Source organism: Tachypleus tridentatus, chromosome 7 (assembly GCF_004210375.1).
Source record: "Tachypleus tridentatus isolate NWPU-2018 chromosome 7, ASM421037v1, whole genome shotgun sequence".
NCBI lineage: Eukaryota > Metazoa > Arthropoda > Merostomata > Xiphosura > Limulidae > Tachypleus > Tachypleus tridentatus.
In genome coordinates, this window is record NC_134831.1 from 37093389 (window position 1) to 37115433 (window position 22045).

A 22045-nucleotide genomic window follows, 5' to 3' on the forward strand; every position below is an offset into this window, starting at 1 on the left:
TCCAAACGTTTCTGAAACATATTTGTAAAACAAAAGTCTCTGGTGAACAAACCAATTAAAAATTGATGTAAGCAAAACATTTTTTTCTCAAAAGTTGCTGCTATTTTAATTTCCTATGGTGAACTACAATACCAGTTGCACGAAGAAAATATCTGTGTTATCAATAGCTCACGACAGGTCTTCACAGGTTTGATTTAACCGAACCTACCCATGAAAGAAACAGTGTTAAGTCGGAACTGTCATTCAAAGGCTTTACAATTTAGAATCTCGCTGTAGATTAAAATTCTTTCGAAACGTTTCTTGAGTTACAGACGTGTTCTAAAAAAGAAAAAAACCAACGTGAGGGATTGATTAATAACGTTTATAAAAAATCTGCGAGGTATAAAACCTGAAATATTTGAGAATAACACTGAGTAAACGCGTAAATAAATACATTTTGTTTCACACGGATAGCAAACAATATATCATCTTTCTCTTAAATTCCTAGTTTTTACTTGCAATATGCAGTTGTTTTATGTTAGGTGGGTATAAAATATTGCACAGTCTTTTCTTATGCTGCCATCTAGAGAAATAATGAGTAATATATTCTATGAGTTATTTTCACTCATTCGTATATGGTGTATTTATTTACAAGTTGTAAGACATCAAGTCTTATGTCAGTCAATGTTTGTAACAAAAATATCTTTAATTATTAAAGAAAGTTTATAGTTCTTCCAACAAAACTGTTTTAAGTTACTGGTCTTAAGTTATTGATAATAATTCAATAAAAATTAATAAATCTTTTTAAATTTCATGCGTCAGACCCAGTGATAATGGAACAAGGTATGGTTTTATTTACTTCTGTTCTCATAATTAATAATGGCTACAGCCATTGACGAGTGGTGCTTACGTTCACTATGAAGTTTACACAAGCGTTTAGGGTTCCATACGTTTACTGTGACATTTAGACGAGTTGTTAGGTTTACCTGCATTGTGGTATATAGAGGAATTGTGTTTACGTTTATTGAATTGTTTAGATGAATGTTACAGACGCTGACGTGTGATGTTTACGTCCACTGGGGTGTTTAGATGAGTTATTGTAACTTATTTATGTCTCTTCTGACTTGCTGACAGGACTAATATCTGGCATTAGCCGCTCGAAACCCTATCGATCTAACACGCAAGAAGGAACAGGTATATATACTGAAATACAGGTTTAATATTGTGATATTAAGAAAGATACTTAATGAAATAAGAATATTTGCAGAACAGAAAATGTATTTTTTTTGTAATTTCTTCCTGTCTAAATTATTATATTAAGCCTTTTATTTCTCTTTTCTTCTTCGCTCCTCGCTCGAATATGTCTAGTAATTAAGGTGCCTGTTCTTTGAATCTAAATATTAGTATGTCGAAGCCTGTTGACCCAAAACACGAACACTAATTGAGGTTGGGCCTAATTCCACTCATCGGTCGGTTAAGATTAGCCAGAAAGTTGTTGTCGACTAGGTTTCTGGGTTTCTTCTTTCTATTTTATCAGTTCAAAAGTGATGATAGGGATACAAAGACAACCATATCTGTAGGTTTGTCCGATGATATTCAAATAAACTTACTTATTAATTATATTTTGCCCTTTACAACTTTTGTTTAATCGATTACAGGTCCAGTTGACACATTTTTGAGAACTGCTGTTTTTATAGTATTACTATATTGCAAAGCGAATCTGTTCGATATTAAACTTTCAATATTACCTATTTACAGCTGCTACCATCTACTGAATATTAATTTAACTACGGGGTCTCTACCCAGAAGTAAAGCATAAGTTTCTCTGGCTGTTTTTGTATACTTTTATTAATTTTTAATTGAAAATACATGTAGTTATAGTATAATAAGTAAAATGTTATCACGGTCTTTCACGCCCCATCTTCCCTCTACCTCTCTACATCCCCTCAAACAAACAATCAGCATCATCAATAAAACAACCATGGCATTTCAATAACAGTGATTGGAATGTATAATAAAACACAACGACCATGGCATTTTAACAACAGTGATTGGGATGTATAATAAAACACAACGACCATGGGATTTCCGGAACGGCGATTATAATACAATCATGTGAAAAAGTTAGGACACACTACGAAAGCCTGTGTATTTTTGTAACATTTTTTGATATATAGATATTTAATCTCAATTTTAACAATACTGAGAGATTATAGTAATATAACTAAATAATTAAAACTGAAGAAAAGACTTTTCAAGATCTTCTGTAAAATGTTATTCTACAAAAATGCATATTCTAACTGAGGGAAAGTTTGGACACCCCCAGATTTATTCCCACTTAAAATGGCTCAACTCACACACAGGTGTATCACACCAGGTGCACATGATTAGAAGATCGTGACTCAGCATTTTGAATGAGGCTTGCCCTATTTAAAACTCGGACATTTAGTTTGGTGTGCTCCTGACTGTTGAAGTGAGAGTGAGCACCATGGTGAGAGCAAAAGAGTTGTCTGAGGCCTTCAGAAAGAAAATTGTAGCAGCTTATGAGTCTAGTAAGGGATTTAAAAAGATCCTAAAATATTTTGAAATCAGCCATTCCACTGTACGGAAAATAGTCAACACGTGGAGGGCTTTCAAAACAACTGCCAACACGCCCAGGTCTGGTCGTCCAAGTTCTCCCCGACAGCAGACCGTAAGATGCTAAAAGAGGTCTCCAAACACCCTAACATGTCATCACGAGACCTACAGCAGGCTCTGGCTACTGTTGATGTGAAAGTGCATGCCTCTACAATTAGAAAGAGACTGCACAAGTTTAACTTGCATGGGAGATGTGCAGGGAGGAAACCTTTGCTCTCTAAGAGAAACATCAAGGCCAGACTGAAGTTTGCCAGAGAGAATGTACACAAAGACCAGGACTTCTGGAATAATGTTCTTTGGACAGATGAGTCCAAAATTGAATTATTTGGACACCAGAACAGAGGACATGTTTGGCGTAAACCAAATACAGCATTCCAGGAAAAGAACCTCACACCAACTGTGAAGCATGGAGGTGGAAGTGTCATGGTTTGGGGCTGCTTTGCAGCAGCAGGACCTGGACAGCTCACAATCATAGAATCCACCATGAATTCTACAGAGGGTGCTTGAGGATCAAGCGAGTCCATCTGTAAGAAAATTAAAGCCGATACGGAACTGGACCCTGCAACACGACAATGACCCAAAACATACCAGTAAATTCACTAAGGACTGGCTGAAAACTAAGTAATGGAGAGTCCTGGAATGGTCGAATCAAAGCCCAGATCTTAATCTCATTGATATGCTGTGGGGTGACTTGAAACGGGCTGTACATGCAAGAAACCCCTTAAGCATCTCACAGCTGACAGAATTCTGCATTGAGGAGTGGGGCAAACTTTCTTCAGACCGATGTCAGAGACTGGTAGATGGCTACAAGAATAGTCTCACTGCAGTTATTTCAGCCAAAAGGGGTAACACTAGTTATTAGGGGATAGGGGTGTCCTAACTTTTTTCTCAGTTAGAATATGCATTTTTGTAGAATTACATTTACAGAAGATCTTAAAGTCTTTTCTTCAGTTTTAATTGTTTAGTTATATTTCTATAATCTCTCGGTATTGTTGATTTTGAGATTAAATATCTGTATATCCAAAAATACTCAGCCTTTCATAGGGTGTCCTAACCTTTTCACGTGACTGTATATAGTAAACATTATGTTACAAATGCTTTACTTTTCTCCGCTTGCTGAACGAACGTGTCTTTCTGTTTTCTTGTCATAAAGGAATTATTCGCCAAGTTTGATTGTCTAGGATGAAGAAGTCTTCACTAAATTAGCCCTGGCATGGTGGGTGAGTAGGGTTGTTATAATCACGATTAATCCTACTTTTCTTTCGTTAAGAGTAGTTCAAAAGTTGGCGGTTGGTCCTGTCAAAAAGTTAATTTTCCTATAGATAACAGTTGAAAACACTAGACACAAACAGATAGTTTTAACAGCTTTACCGTAAACTAACAAAAGTTAGTTTGTTAACTCGCCTTGCAATAAATTTTTAATAGCAGGTTTTAGCTCAAACAACTTCATCCGTAGTTGAAAGTGTTAAGTTTTTAGGATAAAAGTTGTAACCAGTGTAAAAGAAAATTAAACAAACTACCAATGAGACATTCCGATTTAAAAACTAGTTCGTTTTAAAAATTAAAAATTAATTCTAAATTCTTGAATGAAATATACTTAAATTTCAAAGAGATAATTAAACTACAAAAAAAAAGAATATTGTGAATTAAAAACCGTGTTTACATTTGATAGATGGCAGAGCAATCACTATTTGTAAGATTTAAGTGCATTACAATGCTTGATACTGGTAGATTATATTGATATAAACACCTTATTCAGTTGCTAAAAGAAGTTCTAATTCATACATTCCTGTTTTTATGCGTGTGCATTTTGAGAACTTGCATGTAAAAACCATTCCTTCAGTCAGAGATAAAAAATCTATGAATCTACGACTTAAAACTTGGACGAAAAGCTACCGAAACTACATGGAACATCAACCAGGCATTTGGCCAAGGATCTTATACTGAACGTACAGTTTTGCATTTGTTTCAAAGGCTTCGACAAGAAGATGAAAGTCTTGACGACCACAAAGGTCGTGGAAGGAAGCCATGTTTAGATGAAAACACATTAAGGGAAGCAGTTGAGACAAACCCTCACACAACAGTACGTCAGCTAACAGAAAAGCTAGGCACAAGCAAATCAAGCATTGTGAACCACTTGAGTGTGACTGGAAAGACGAAAAAGTTAAATAAGTGAGTTCCGCATGAGCTGTCTGAAGATCAACAAAATTGGCGTCATGAGACCTGTCAAGGATGACGCTCCACTAACTGAACGAATTGGGAATCGAGGTTCTGCTTCATCCACCTTATTCCCCAGACCTTTCCATACAAATTTTCATTTTTTCAATTACTTTGACAACATTTTGAACAATAAACGCTTTCAAAACCGGGCAGCTGTGGAAAAGGCTTTCAAGAAGTTCATTGACCATAGAAACTCTGATTTAAACAGCAGGGGCATAAACATTATCGTTACTCATTAGCAAAAGTGTGTTGAAGCTAGTGATGCTTATTTTGATTAAAGCATGTTTTACAACACTAATTTATACTTTTCTAAACTTCGCGGTTCAAAAATGACATTTATTTCTGGACAACCTAATATTTCGTTTCTACCAAGACTTCTTGAACCTACGTGTTTTTATAACATTAAGAAACTAGCTTGGTGTAGATATTACTCTAGTTTTCCATATTAAATCGAATCTCAGTCATTTAAATAGAGGCAAAAGCTTCTGAGGCTTGTCAGATTGATTAATCCTCCACGTATAAGAAACTCAGGGAGATACTAAGATTTATTAACTATGATGTGATTTCCATAGGCTGATTTTCTACTGATGTTGCACTGTGTTTGTCAGGGACTATTCTTCTAATAATGTTGTTAAGTATTATTCAGAGACTGTTGTTCTACTGATGCTGTAATGTGTTATCTAGATACTTTTATTCTACTGTTGTTGTAAGGTAATAGTGATCTGAGATGTTTTTAATGTTAATTAAGTGCATCTTTAGATAAGGGAAGAAATTAATGTTCAATTTCATCTCAAATGCTTCTATTTAAGTGTACTTTTACGTATCTGTAAAAATGAAGAGTTAGGTTTATCTCCCATATTTGTTCTTTATATTAGTAATGTATTTTATTTTATTAGCCTTTTAAAAGCACTTTTATCTACAAACATGTTAGAATCATAAAAGGATAATGTGAGCATTCCTTACACAGTAAAGACTCTGCTATCGCTGAGATCGAGGTTATGTTGGAAGGGTACATGGTCGACAATGGTACGTGTGATAAAAATCTTTTTAGTTTGATAAATAACTGAACCACTAATGAATGATTAATTTTGGGATGGACCACATTATGACTATTCTGATTGAATAGACTATCAATTACTTTATGGGGTATTCAATTGATAAAATAAATCTCAGGGCTCTCATTTACGTAAATATGATACAGATACCACTATTTAAATATATAGGTGCTAGTAGATTTATATAAAAAAAAAAATGCCCGACAAGACCAAGTGGTTAGAGCGCTCGACTCGTAATCTGACTATCGCGGGTTCGAATCCCCGTTACACCAAACATGTTTGTCCTTTCAGCTTTCTGGTCGTTATAGTGTTACGGTCAATCCCACTACTCGTTAGTAGAAAAGTAGAACAGGAGTTGGCGGTGGGTAGTGATGACTAGCTGCCTTCCCTATAGTGTTACACTGCTAAATTAGAGACGCATATAGCAGATAACCCTCGTTTAGAAAAAATATATATATATAAAAACGGCTGGTTTGGGTTGAGAAAATTTTTACGTAGAGGAACGAACAACGTTACGACCTTCTTCAGTCATCGTCAGGTTCACAAAGAACGAAAGAGGTATCTGACCGATAGCTGACCACATGTTTGAAGGGGGTTGTGTAACTGAGTGTAGGAATGTAGATGGCGTGCTTAGATGTTTGATTGTTCAAACACAAGCAATTAACACAGTAGTACAGATATGTATACTACACGATTGCGGGATTCAAATCTACAGAACACACACTTAATTTTTTCAATCACGTTAACTCCATACATTCGAACATTAACTTCACATGTGAACAGGAAGAAAGCAATAAAATATTATTTCTTAACCTCAAAATGACAAGAACCGATACACAATTTGAAACAGAAATCCACCAAAAATCACCCATACTGGACTATACATTCCTTGGGACTCAACACATGAAACAAAACAAAACTCAACATACTATGAAACCAAATAAACACAGCCGTAAAACTATGCTCGCCAAATAAAATTAACGATGAATTAGACAAAATAAAACAATACTTCATCAATATGTTTCCTCCACAAACCGCAGAAAACATTATACGCACACACCTAGACATAAAGCAAAATCAACCAACAAAAGTAAATGTATCTCACGAATAAAAAAATCACGAAACTATATACTGCTGCATACCATATTTTCCCGACATCAGCAGAAAAATAACCACCATTTGGCAAAAACTAGTAACAAAATTTGACATTCCAGTTAATACCAAATTTATTCAAAAACCAGGCACAAAACTGAGGTCTATACTATGTAAAAACTACACTGACAAACATCACACCAACATTATTTACAAAATACAATGTGATAACTGTCACGACTTCTATATTGGAGAAACAAGTAGAAAAATGGAAACCAGATTTAAAGAACATAAAAAGTCACCTTCACACGTTTTCGAACACTGCAAGTCAAATAAACACAACATAACCATAGAAAATACTCAAATACTAAATAAAGAAACAAACATAAACAAATGCAAAATTAAAGAAGCCTTACTAATACAACAACTTAAGCCAAAAATAAACCAATACAAAGAAACACCTTTATACCTATATTAATAAATATAATGAAACATCTAAACACACCCTCTACATTCCTACACTTAATTACACAACTCCCTTCAAACATGTAGTCAGCTGTCGGTCAGTTACCTCTTTCTTTCTTTGTGAACCTGACGATGACCGAAGAAGGTCGAAACGTTGTTCGCTCCTCTACATAAAAATTTTTTCAACCCAAACCAGCTGTTTTTACATATATATTTTGGGCCTGGCATGGCCAAGCGCGTAAGGCGTGCGACTCGTAATCCGAGGGTCGCGGGTTCGTGCCCGCGTCGCGCTAGACATGCTCGCCCTCCCAGCCGTGGGGGTGTATAATGTGACGGTCAGTCCCACTATTCGTTGGTAAAAGAGAAGCCCAAGAGTTGGCGGTGGGTGGTGATGACTAGCTGCCTTCCCTCTAGTCTTACACTGCTAAATTAGGGACGGCTAGCACAGATAGCCCTCAAGTAGCTTTGTGCGAAATTCCAAAAAACATACATATATATTTTTCTCTACAAGTAGTTTTTCTCGTCATCACTGATTGACCTTCGTTTAGCTTTGGGCAAAACTCATAATAATGAAACAAACTTTATAAAAAATATTGTATTAGATTAATAATTTACCTAAACTATGAGGAAGAAGAACGAAACATATTCTTTGTTATTGCTTTAACTCTTTCGCTGCCAAATTAATCTGTAGTCGTTCCTACAACTTTGTGCCATTTGCGGCAATAGTCCGATTTTTATAGTGTCTTCTTTATTCAATAGATAGCAGTACTGTACGGTTAAATGCATGTATGAGGATCCAAAGTACAAACCCAACTGCATTGTATTCAGTGGTGCTGATGGTAAGAGACATCAGACGCGATATTATTGCGAACAGCGCGGTCGTCCGATGTATGTCATTACATGCTTCGAGTGGCACCACAGTGTGGAGAACTATCTCTAGTGTCAGCTCCAAACAACGATTGTGCCTTCTTTGTGGGCGAATGAATGAAAGTAAATGATACGTTATATTTCATTTCACTCACGACTTCTCATTTTTATGTACCGGCCCATAGTCAATAGACCTTTGTAATGCATACGTAATTAGTTTCCAGAATTGTTTTCTAACTATTGTCACTTACCATATTCACTTAAAACTTTTACTATAAGGCATTTTATACTCTAGAAAAGGTTTTTCAATCATTCATATATCTGAAACAAATTAGATATAAATGAGGTTGTGTCAACATCTGGGCTACGAGCGGTAAAATATTTTTTATGGTTCTCATTTCTATCATATGTTGTGGTGCACTTGTATCACTGATTACTGTTACATTGGACAGAATATTAACAGACAAATAACCTCTGAAAATTTCATATGTTCATTTGCAGTTAAGTTATAAACTTTTTTATGTAATGAACTCTATTTGGTATTAACAGGCAAAAAGAATGTGGCAATCAGTATTAGTTAATAATAATAATTTGGAAGCGAAAGAATTAAAGTAATTTAAGAAAACATTGTAACATGATACGATGGCATAGCCTTAGTGAGAACATTGTAACATGATACGATGGCATAGCCTTAGTGAGAACATTGTAACATGATACGATGGCATAGCCTTAGTGAGAACATTGTAACATGATACGATGGCATAGCTTTAGTGAGAACATTGTAGTATCATAGGTTGGTATAGCTTTAGTGAGAACATTGTAGTATCATAGGTTGGTATAGCTTTAGTGAGAACATTGTAGTAACATAGGGTGGTATAGCTTAGTGAGAACATTGTAGTAACATAGGGTGGTATAGCTTAGTGAGAACATTGTAGTAACATAGGGTGGTATAGCTTTAGTGAGAACATTGTAGTAACATAGGGTGGTATAGCTTTAGTAAGCTAGCACATTGTAGTATCATAGGGTAGTATGTATAGCTTTAGTAAGCTAGCACATTGTAGTATCATAGGGTGGTATATAGCTTTAGTAAGCTAGCACATTGTAGTATCATAGGGTGGTATAGCTTTAGTAAGCTAGCACATTGTAGTAACATAGGGTGGTATAGCTTTAGTAAGCTAGCACATTGTAGTATCATAGGGTGGTATAGCTTTAGTAAGCTAGCACATTGTAGTAACATAGGGTGGTATAGCTTTAGTAAGCTAGCACATTGTAGTATCATAGGGTGGTATAGCTTTAGTAAGCTAGCACATTGTAGTATCATAGGGTGGTATAGCTTTAGTAAGCTAGCACATTATAATATGATATGTTTATAAACAGAATGATGAAATTTTCCTTTCCTTTGAACCAAAAGGTGGAAAGAATTTTACAATTGCATTGTTTTCACAAATGTTGTCAGGCCTAGATGTCTCCGTAACATGTTTCTGTAGTTTAAACTATTCCCTACTTCATGTATTAATAGTGTTATGTAATCAACTACCAGTTGTTCTCATTGTTCATGGCTATAGCAGTCATTCTTTTAAAAACGTTAACAAAGTATTTTGATAAACGTTGATTGTATCTACCAAGCCAGTGTCTAATGATTTAACATTACTAATCATTATCCTTGTTTTAGATGTATCATATAATATTAACTTTCGAACAAAGGAATCTTATTTCAAACTATACTAGAAAACTAATAAAATACACTGTAATTAAGTTAGTACTCGTGAACGAATAGAATGTATTGCTTCATCACCTCGCTATAAACGACGTTTTTGACATTAAACCCTGTAAAATGTCGTACGGATTCTCCATCACAAGTTAGTTCTAAATCCAACATACTAAACAACTAATGCAATTTAACATATATAATTATAAGAAATTAAAGTACATCAAACACTCTAGCCAACACTATTAATTAAAGAAATAAAATAGCATAATTTTCTCATGATCCACATAAACTTTAGATGTTTGCATCGTGTACTGTATTTAACAAACTTAACATCTACATAAACAAAACACAGACACCCCCTCCTCTAACAACGTCTTGGCGTTAAAGGTGTAGCTTCAGAATAGTCTAACATCCGAGGTGAATTACTATGACATATTGTTTAGTTATGCAGTTGAATATCAGGACAGTAGTGAAATAATATAGAAAAACTAATGTTTATGAAGGTATAAATAATCTATATAAATCATACACTTGGATATTTCTGCTCGAACTTTTCTCGCAAATTTCTTGATCAAACGCTACAAATCTCATATCGTTAGAAGAACCTTTGTCCGGAGAGTCAGGATTGTGTTTGCTTATCTATTTACACTCTTGTACAAATTAATTGAAACAAGACGGAAAATTACGATTTTTTCGATCTTTGCGTTTCATTTCTGAGAATTCAAAAATTACTCACAAATTAATACATGATATGACCGCATTTATTTCTCAGAAGATCATTAATCCACTTTGGCATCGAGTCCACGAGTTGACTGAAATCTTTACTAATTTTTGGATCGCGGTACCACACCTCAATTATGGCCTCAATTAGCTTATCTTTCGTTGTACAGTCTTTTCCCCGAAGTCTTTCTTTACAAATCGCCCAAAGATTTTCAATAGGATTTAAGTCCGGAGAGTTTCCAGGCCAGTCCAGCACCTTTATTCGCATTGTAGTCATAAAATTTTCCACAAGTTTCGATGTGTGGCACGGAGCCAAATCTAGCTGAAATATGCCAGATCCATCTGGAAATCAATTCTGGAACGACTCTTCTCTGCAAAACTTCGATGTGCTGTGGTCCTTGCATCATACCTTCTACAATACGTAAGCCTCTGATGCCATAGTAGCTGAAAAAAGCCCCAAAACATCTTCTTCAAGGGATGTTTTACGAACTTATTGATGTGAGATTCTCGAAGTTTCTCATCTGGAAATCTGCGAACATGCAGACTTCTTTCACTCTGTACGAAGAAATGAGTCTCATCACTAAATAACACCTTCCTCCATTGTTCTTGCGTCCAGTTCTTGTATTTCAGATCCCCTTGATACAGTTTTTTCTTCATTGAGTTGGTAAGAAGTTGTTTCTTGACTGGTCTCCTTGCCCTTCTAACGCAATTTCGAATGGCGTAATATTCCTCAAAATTTCGTCATATACCCCAAAACTAGATCGACCGTATTGCAAAATACAGCTAATAATGCCGCCTGTGTGAATAAATGACTATTAAGGAAATCAGCGGATCCAGCGAGCCTACACCGACCGCCATGCTGAAAATATTGTAAAATGACCAATTGTTTCAATTAATTTGCACAAGGGTGTAGAATCACATGACTTTTGTTTAGTCAGTCTCTCTGATACAACGGTGTATGTATAATAACACAATATCATTGTCTTCAAGTGACGACGGCTGGCTTCGGTTTCAACTTTAGTTTTTTGTTTGCAAACTATTTTATACAAACTTTTAATCTGCATGTAGTTTACCAAAAATTAACATTACCCTATGTACAATTGCAATGGGTTTTCTTGGCTTACCTAAGCCTAAAGTACGCATGCGTAATTCGTTTAAAATCATGTACTTATCACTTTGTTAACACGCAATCCAACGTTTTTGCATATTAGCTAAGTTTAGCTTCATTACAAATTTATATTTACTTAATTTCGTAATAACTTACCTTTGATTTGTTTCATACACTGCTACACACATGTTTTAGTTACTTATTTCCTTACTAGGGGCTATATTCTTCGTTTTTATGAGTTTCTTTGTTGCGACTCGTAAAACCGTGTCATACACTAAACACTTGTAACTGTTTCATACTCTGTACACTCTTATAAATACCATTACTTTACGTATAGTTTTTTAATAAAGTTACGTCTTCGTGATTATCTATGTCTGACCAAGTAATTTTTTTTTCAAATACACGACGATTTATCAGTCTAACACTGCCTGCAAAAAACCGTATCTTAAAAGGCACGTGTTATAATAAGTAAAATTTAAACGAATAGTAAGAAAATAATCAGGGATGTTTGTGGGTCGTGACTGATGTATAAGAATAAATACGAAGTTAGATTACAAACAACTGAATCATATAGCATGTACCAAAAATAATTAACATACAATCTACTTAACATCTATAAAAAAAAAATAACAATAATTTAATATAGTACGAAGTGTAAATTAACCATACTTTTAACAAACCTCTGGAAAGGGGAACAGGTAATTATAAATACTTTTAAGCTCCCAATATTAGCCTAAAGACAAAAGAGAGAAAATTCAAGAAAGTTTAATAGGTCGTACTAATGAAAGTAATAACAACTGTATGTATGAAAGTTCAAAAAATAGTGTAACTTGACTAAGGTACAGCTGCTAGTGAACATTTTCAAGGTTCGGCTATAATAGATAATTTATTTCTCTATTAATAAGATCGTAACTTGTTTTGGCTGGTACATAATGGAGAGAAGCTACACGTTCCGAACCTATGTGTTTGATCAAACATAGGAAAGGATAATTATACATAAACTTGAAAAAAACATTACGATTCCAGGATAGTAAATTACCCTTTGAAGGTTTTTACTTTTAGAATAAGTTTGTTTTGTGTTTTAGATTGAAAATTACAGATTGTAATACTTATCAGTTGATATTTGAAATATTTCAAAGGTTTCTGGTTTGTGAGAAATACTTCCAAAACAATAGCTAGCATCTTATTGCGAATAACTTTGGTTATCATGCCTGCTCTTGAAGAAGACTATGTTGTATTCAAAATAAATTCTTTTAATAATTTCCCTATTGTTGAGCTTTTCAAAATAGCTGGTTTCGTATTCTTCCTTTTTGTTATATTTGTTATTATTTTTTAATACGAAGTTTTTAAACGACCATTTTTGTATCACTTATGATGATTGTGTATATTGAACATTTTTTCATGAATATTAATTTTAGTTATACATTTTTTACACTTCTACAGTTTATTGTGAAAAACTTCCTTTTGTCTACAAAATTTGACTTGATCGTTAACAAAAGAGTCAGTAGAGCATATTGGTGTGTAAATGCACTACGTGTTATGTTTGGGAACAAAATGATGTACAGAAGGACTATGAGTTGAATACAACATTGTTCATTCTTATTCACTATTATCCATGGATTACTATGGAGTGAATACAATATTGTCCTCATCCCTTGATTAATATGGGGTGGATATAATATTGTCCTTATCCCCGCGATCACTATGGGATGGATGCAATATTGTCCTCATCCCCGCGATCACTATGGGGTGGATGCAATATTGTCCTCATCCCTTGATCACTATGGGGTGGATGCAATATTGTCCTAATCCATGGATTACTAAAATCTTTTCCTTCCTTCCTGTATAATTGTCGTTTTTAAAAAAATACCCGTAGATTAATAAGAAACTTGTCTTATAACTATACTGGTAGTTCAACCTGTCCTCCTTACACTATAAAATTAGAAAAGTATGTGAACCTTTCCCGAGAAGCCAACTTCGGGTGTTTTAAAGGTGCTACTAACTATATAAATATTTAATACTGTTTGTGTTTCTTGTAAGTGATTAATCGTGTAACAAAACAAATAGAACTCCATACTGCAAGAAATTAAAACATTTTACCTTTTTACTGTGACCGTAGTCACAAAGGAATCGTCATGATAATGTTAAGAGATGGCATTCTTGTCAGGCATTCATATTTTTAGTCGAATAATTATTTTTTATATTTCAAACTCGAGAATAACGGTTACACCCTTTAACATAGATATAATAACAATATTTACACAAGAATTATAATATTTTTATTTAAAATCCTTATTATTACTCTTTACAACAATATTAGCCAATTCCAGTATTTGTGTTGATTAATTCATTTGGTAAGTGGTATTCAGTCGTTCAGATTATATCATGAATTTGATATCGAACTGATAGACTAGAGGCAAGCAAGTTAGCCAACATTACTTACAATGAACTCTCCTTGGGCTAATGGAATCAAAAACTGGTATTTGACAGTCACAATTACAGTACACTTAAGACTCCAAAGTGCTAAACGCTACTTTAGGCAATTGGACTCCAGTCATAGACCGCCATATTCACAATAAAGAACGATAACCAGTAGACCGCATCCGACCTATCTCATAATAAGGAATTGCAATTTTTGTAATGGTATTAATTTTTCAAACAAACAAATGTATTTAAAATGTCGGCAAATGGAAGAGATTTGAGTGCAGTTAAAGTAATTGTTTCTTTGTTTAGGTGATCGACATGCAACATCAAATGGATGGAAAACTTCAACAGAGGTTTTTATAGTTACGAGCATGATGGTTATTAGCTTGTGTTAAGGAAGCTTTATGTTGTTCTAACTAAATATTCTTGACAGAACGAGTCTTCTCAGAAGAAATTCTCCAAGTTAAGAAATTGTCGTCTAGAATAAACTGTTAATGGTGTCGACAATGTTCTTGTATTTCCCCGTACGTATTGAAGTGTCGTTTTTCTTCTGAAGAGTCTGACCTAAGATTTACATAAATCCTTGGTCAATATGAAAGAGCCTCTTGAGAGTTGCCAAACGTGTATCGTACTGATTTGTTTTTATGTTAGAAGCTGGTGTTTGTTGAATTTAACTTTTGAAATTAAAATATAAAAATATTCAAAACTTTTATCTGGAAGAGTTTTGAAATGTTTATTATTTAGTAAACAAATACATCTCTATCTATTCTTATAGAACACTAGAAGACATTGGAGTATTGCAACAAAGTTACATTTATTTAATAATACAATTAAATTACCACCCTTTTGAAATATGTTGTAAGATATTAAGTTCAAAAACACAAACTATTAAGATATATGTTTAAAACCTATCAGATGTGAGAATATATATTCCAAAAAATTAAAAGACAAAAACTGGCATTAGTCTTATATGGTGCAATGACAGCTTAGTTAGTTTACAAACAACGTGAACTATGGAATAAACAGTATTACCAACGTTTCGCTTTTATTTTGCAAATGTGATGGTTGTAAGAAGAAACAACGGTCAATTAGAACATTTTGACAACATAATTTTAAAGATAGTATCTCTAATTCTAAGGAGCGGACTTCCCCATCAAATACTTGTAAACACAACACAACGAATTAACCTCCACTCAATATTCACAACTTTAAACTATGCAACAAGAACAGAACAAAAATAAACCTTGAATCAGTCGCGAACTAAAACCTAATTTAAATCAAAACGCAAGAATCTCACTATATGTATTTGAAACTGGAACAAACTGGTTACTCTAATATTAAATATAGTAGACGATAGTGCACAAGGACACAATTATCTCACTACATGTATTTTAAATTGGAACACATTGGTCACTCAACTTTCTAATGTTAAATATAGTAGAAGATAAATCACAAGATTTATTTTACACATTTCACACTGTTTTTGTTGTTTTATGTACGATGTTTTTTTTCCTGCTTTGTGTCTGAAGAGTTGATTGAAATGCATCACAGGTATAAGTGGGCTTTGAAATTAACATAATTATGTAATACCGTATATACATTATACCTAGCTGTATGTCCATCAGATATTTCAATATTTTAAATAATTTTAGAATAAACAATTAATTACCTTCTAAGGTAAAAACAAGATATTGAGAATTTACACTGGCTGCATTTTGTTGTTTGTTTTGTGCATTTACGAAATTATTAAGTTAATTCCCCAAACTACAAAACGCCCTGTTTCATAATTTGTAAAGCAGTAAATATATTGCATATACAGTTTTATTTAAGGAAACTTTTTAAATATTTTTCTATCACCTGAGTTAAATCATTTCTCTATGCATGACGATAAGTATTTATTGTATCTCTGGGCGTTCTGTTAAGCCTAATCTCGTAATATAATGAATTTTCTTCAAATCCAACAGTGAAATTGTATATTATATTCATTCAACAACCAAGACTTGAACAGCTTCTACTTTATCAGACACACAACAATTCACTAGTTCTTCTGAGCGTCCTTTTGGTGCTCAAGTTTCTAAACACTTCAGCACTCAAATAAAGAGAGGAAAAGAAAATTGTTGTAACGCTGTCAGAAACAATGCTACGGGAAAACCAGCATATGGCAGAGATATCACAATATTTTCAGAGCCATCAAGAATGGAGGGAAACAGAAGAACTTCTCATCCTGGTCAACTTTTATCACCAGTAACAGAGGACTGCTGAGAAGAAATACGATGTGGTCAACCTGGTCAACAAATGAATAATGTAAGTGTGTTCAGTTAGTTAGCACGTGTATTTTAAATATCAGTAAACAAGTGAATAATGTAAGCGTGTTCAGTTAGTTAGCACGTGTATTTTAAATATCAGTAAACAAATGAATAATGTAAGCGTGTTCAGTTAGTTAACACGTGTATTTTAAATATCAGTAAACAAATGAATAATGTAAGTGTGTTCAGTTAGTTAACACGTGTATTTTAAATATCAGTAAACAAATGAATAATGTAAGCGTGTTCAGTTAGTTAACACGTGTATTTTAAATATCAGTAAACAAATGAATAATGTAAGCGTGTTCAGTTAGTTAACACGTGTATTTTAAATATCAGTAAACAAGTGAATAATGTAAGCGTGTTCAGTTAGTTTAACGTGTATTTTAAATATCAGTAAACAAATGAATAATGTAAGCGTGTTCAGTTAGTTAACACGTGTATTTTAAATATCAGTAAACAAATGAATAATGTAAGCGTGTTCAGTTAGTTAACACGTGTATTTTAAATATCAGTAAACAAGTGAATAATGTAAGCGTGTTCAGTTAGTTTACACGTGTATTTTAAATATCAGTAAACAAATGAATAATGTAAGCGTGTTCAGTTAGTTAGCACGTGTATTTTAAATATCAGTAAACAAATGAATAATGTAAGCGTGTTCAGTTAGTTAGCACGTGTATTTTAAATATCAGTAAACAAATGAATAATGTAAGTGTGTTCAGTTAGTTAACACGTGTATTTTAAATATCAGTAAACAAATGAATAATGTAAGCGTGTTCAGTTAGTTAACACGTGTATTTTAAATATCAGTAAACAAATGAATAATGTAAGCGTGTTCAGTTAGTTAGCACGTGTATTTTAAATATCAGTAAACAAATGAATAATGTAAGCGTGTTCAGTTAGTTAACACGTGTATTTTAAATATCAGTAAACAAATGAATAATGTAAGCGTGTTCAGTTAGTTAGCACGTGTATTTTAAATATCAGTAAACAAATGAATAATGTAAGTGTGTTCAGGTAGTTAACACGTGTATTTTAAATATCAGTAAACAAGTGAATAATGTAAGCGTGTTCAGTTAGTTAGCACGTGTATTTTAAATATCAGTAAACAAATGAATAATGTAAGCGTGTTCAGTTAGTTAACACGTGTATTTTAAATATCAGTAAACAAATGAATAATGTAAGTGTGTTCAGTTAGTTAACACGTGTATTTTAAATATCAGTAAACAAATGAATAATGTAAGCGTGTTCAGTTAGTTAACACGCGTATTTTAAATATCAGTAAACAAACGAATAATGTAAGCGTGTTCAGTTAGTTAGCACGTGTATTTTAAATATCAGTAAACAAATGAATAATGTAAGCGAGTTCAGTTAGTTAACACGTGTATTTTAAATATCAGTAAACAAATGAATAATGTAAGCGTGTTCAGTTAGTTAGCACGTGTATTTTAAATATCAGTAAACAAATGAATAATGTAAGTGTGTTCAGGTAGTTAACACGTGTATTTTAAATATCAGTAAACAAGTGAATAATGTAAGCGTGTTCAGTTAGTTAGCACGTGTATTTTAAATATCAGTAAACAAGTGAATAATGTAAGCGTGTTCAGTTAGTTAGCACGTGTATTTTAAATATCAGTAAACAAGTGAATAATGTAAGCGTGTTCAGTTAGTTAACACGTGTATTTTAAATATCAGTAAACAAACGAATAATGTAAGTGTGTTCAGTTAGTTAACACGCGTATTTTTAAATATCAGTAAACAAACGAATAATGTAAGCGTGTTCAGTTAGTTAACACGCGTATTTTAAATATCAGTAAACAAATGAATAATGTAAGCGTGTTCAGTTAGTTAACACGTGTATTTTAAATATCAGTAAACAAGTGAATAATGTAAGCGTGTTCAGTTAGTTAACACGTGTATTTTAAATATCAGTAAACAAATGAATAATGTAAGCGTGTTCAGTTAGTTAGCACGTGTATTTTAAATATCAGTAAACAAATGAATAATGTAAGTGTGTTCAGGTAGTTAACACGTGTATTTTAAATATCAGTAAACAAGTGAATAATGTAAGCGTGTTCAGTTAGTTAGCACGTGTATTTTAAATATCAGTAAACAAACGAATAATGTAAGCGTGTTCAGTTAGTTAACACGTGTATTTTAAATATCAGTAAACAAATGAATAATGTAAGTGTGTTCAGTTAGTTAACACGTGTATTTTAAATATCAGTAAACAAATGAATAATGTAAGCGTGTTTAGTTAGTTAACACGTGTATTTTAAATATCAGTAAACAAACGAATAATGTAAGCGTGTTCAGTTAGTTAGCACGCGTATTTTAAATATCAGTAAACAAATGAATAATGTAAGCGTGTTCAGTTAGTTAACACGTGTATTTTAAATATCAGTAAACAAATGAATAATGTAAGCGTGTTCAGTTAGTTAACACGTGTATTTTAAATATCAGTAAACAAATGAATAATGTAAGCGTGTTCAGTTAGTTAACACGTGTATTTTAAATATCAGTAAACAAGTGAATAATGTAAGCGTGTTCAGTTAGTTTACACGTGTATTTTAAATATCAGTAAACAAATGAATAATGTAAGCGTGTTCAGTTAGTTAACACGTGTATTTTAAATATCAGTAAACAAATGAATAATGTAAGCGTGTTCAGTTAGTTAACACGTGTATTTTAAATATCAGTAAACAAATGAATAATGTAAGTGTGTTCAGTTAGTTAACACGTGTATTTTAAATATCAGTAAACAAATGAATAATGTAAGCGTGTTCAGTTAGTTAACACGTGTATTTTAAATATCAGTAAACAAATGAATAATGTAAGTGTGTTCAGTTAGTTAACACGTGTATTTTAATATCAGTAAACAAGTGAATAATGTAAGCGTGTTCAGTTAGTTAACACGTGTATTTTAAATATCAGTAAACAAACGAATAATGTAAGCGTGTTCAGTTAGTTAGCACGTGTATTTTAAATATCAGTAAACAAACGAATAATGTAAGTGTGTTCAGGTAGTTAACACGCGTATTTTAAATATCAGTAAACAAGTGAATAATGTAAGCGTGTTCAGTTAGTTAGCACGTGTATTTTAAATATCAGTAAACAAATGAATAATGTAAGCGTGTTCAGTTAGTTAACACGTGTATTTTAAATATCAGTAAACAAATGAATAATGTAAGTGTGTTCAGTTAGTTAACACGTGTATTTTAAATATCAGTAAACAAATGAATAATGTAAGCGTGTTCAGTTAGTTAACACGTGTATTTTAAATATCAGTAAACAAATGAATAATGTAAGCGTGTTCAGTTAGTTAGCACGTGTATTTTAAATATCAGTAAACAAATGAATAATGTAAGCGTGTTCAGTTAGTTAACACGTGTATTTTAAATATCAGTAAACAAATGAATAATGTAAGCGTGTTCAGTTAGTTAGCACGTGTATTTTAAATATCAGTAAACAAATGAATAATGTAAGTGTGTTCAGTTAGTTAACACGTGTATTTTAAATATCAGTAAACAAATGAATAATGTAAGCGTGTTCAGTTAGTTAACACGTGTATTTTAAATATCAGTAAACAAATGAATAATGTAAGCGTGTTCAGTTAGTTAGCACGTGTATTTTAAATATCAGTAAACAAATGAATAATGTAAGCGTGTTCAGTTAGTTAACACGTGTATTTTAAATATCAGTAAACAAATGAATAATGTAAGCGTGTTCAGTTAGTTAGCACGTGTATTTTAAATATCAGTAAACAAGTGAATAATGTAAGCGTGTTCAGTTAGTTAGCACGTGTATTTTAAATATCAGTAAACAAATGAATAATGTAAGCGTGTTCAGTTAGTTAGCACGTGTATTTTAAATATCAGTAAACAAGTGAATAATGTAAGCGTGTTCAGTTAGTTAGCACGTGTATTTTAAATATCAGTAAACAAGTGAATAATGTAAGCGTGTTCAGTTAGTTAGCACGTGTATTTTAAATATCAGTAAACAAGTGAATAATGTAAGCGTGTTCAGTTAGTTAGCACGTGTATTTTAAATATCAGTAAACAAGTGAATAATGTAAGCGTGTTCAGTTAGTTTACACGTGTATTTTAAATATCAGTAAACAAGTGAATAATGTAAGCGTGTTCAGTTAGTTAAACAAATTAAACAAATGAGTAATGTAAGGATGTTTAAATTAGTTAAACAGCAGCTTAACATTTTTGTCATTATAAATCTAATTACAGAGAATAACTATACTTGAAATGAAGAAAGAGAAGCGATGTCGAGGCCTTTTAGCCAAACTAGAAAACTTAAGAATAAAATTCACAGGAAACTTTCTTTACGTCGACTAAAAAGATTTAACTCCATACGAATATTATTTTATTTTATAGTGGTACAAATGTTTTCTTATTAAGTTCAAAGCTACGCGATGCTGCGCCCACCGCCAATATCTCGTTTGATTAACTTATGAACAGAAAGATAGATTATAGAAGCTGAAAGGTAATTATTAAAATAATCAAAGTGAAAGTTTAACATAAAATATAAGTTATCGTAAGAACGAGTTTAGATAAAATGATATTACATAATTTGTAGATAGAAACATACGTTTTATTTTACAACATTAAATATACTCACCAAATAAAGACGCTTCATACAATGCTGGATTAAGGCCAATGTAATAAGCAGTTCAGTATTGTAGAAATCCTAGTGTTTTCTATTCGATTTGTTCTTGTATAAAATTGCTCATAAAGGGTGAAATTCCTCAAAGCACGTGATGAATCGAATGACAGATTTAACTTCATACTTGTTTCTAGTTAGGCCAGTGTAAATTAAGTAGTAACCATTTAGCTCCAGCAAAAAATGTTTAAAAGATGATTTTACAACACATTCACGTGGTTAACACGATATTCCCAATGGCTATCTTAGAAGGACGGAACACATGTCAATTCACATGGTTGATATGACCCTCTTGGAGACTATCTTAGAAGGATGGGAAGCATGTTAATTTGAGGAAGAAAAGAAAGATCTCGAAAAGTATTTATTAAACTATTAAACTTCAGTATTTTGACTTTACAAGACGATAACGGTCGAATCAAACAGAATATTGAATAGTACTTTTTAAAAAGGATCCTAGAGTACAAGCTACAACGTGGGATTATAAAATATATCCTAGGTTTTGGAGGAGAGTGAGGAAGTAGGACCCACATTGCGTGGGGGTACACCATCTATCATCTTAACCTCCAATTCGCTAGTCTCACATAAGAAGATTAGAAATTAGGAGAACAAGAAGTTAGTGCTCAATCCCACAACGTCCCACATCTATATCACCCTTCACTGCCTACACACAGCTGTAGGAAGGTGACTGCTCTCCTAAGTTAAAATAAGAAAAAGATAAAGCTAAAAATAAAAAATAGGGAAATTAGGTACTATCATTTGAGGTTAAGTAAGATGAAACTTACCTCTTGATGTT

At 32.9% G+C, this 22045-nt stretch overlaps 1 protein-coding gene across 3 annotated transcripts in view; it reads left to right on the forward strand.

The window, feature by feature from the left end:
- LOC143255444 (uncharacterized) overlaps nucleotides 1–16391 on the forward strand; it is a 66061-nt gene extending 49670 nt beyond the window's left edge. Inside the window, exons 4-5 of one of the 3 annotated variants that reach the window (XM_076511118.1) lie at nucleotides 802–822; nucleotides 14588–14990. In XM_076511118.1, the coding sequence (XP_076367233.1) occupies nucleotides 802–822; nucleotides 14588–14673 (107 nt within the window). In that variant the 3' untranslated portion in view covers nucleotides 14674–14990. Of the gene's footprint in view, nucleotides 1–801; nucleotides 823–14587; nucleotides 14991–16242 lie in introns of those variants that run through there. The other 2 variants (XM_076511117.1, XM_076511119.1) reach the window with 2 other exon arrangements.
- The last annotated feature ends 5654 nt before the right edge of the window (nucleotides 16392–22045 follow it).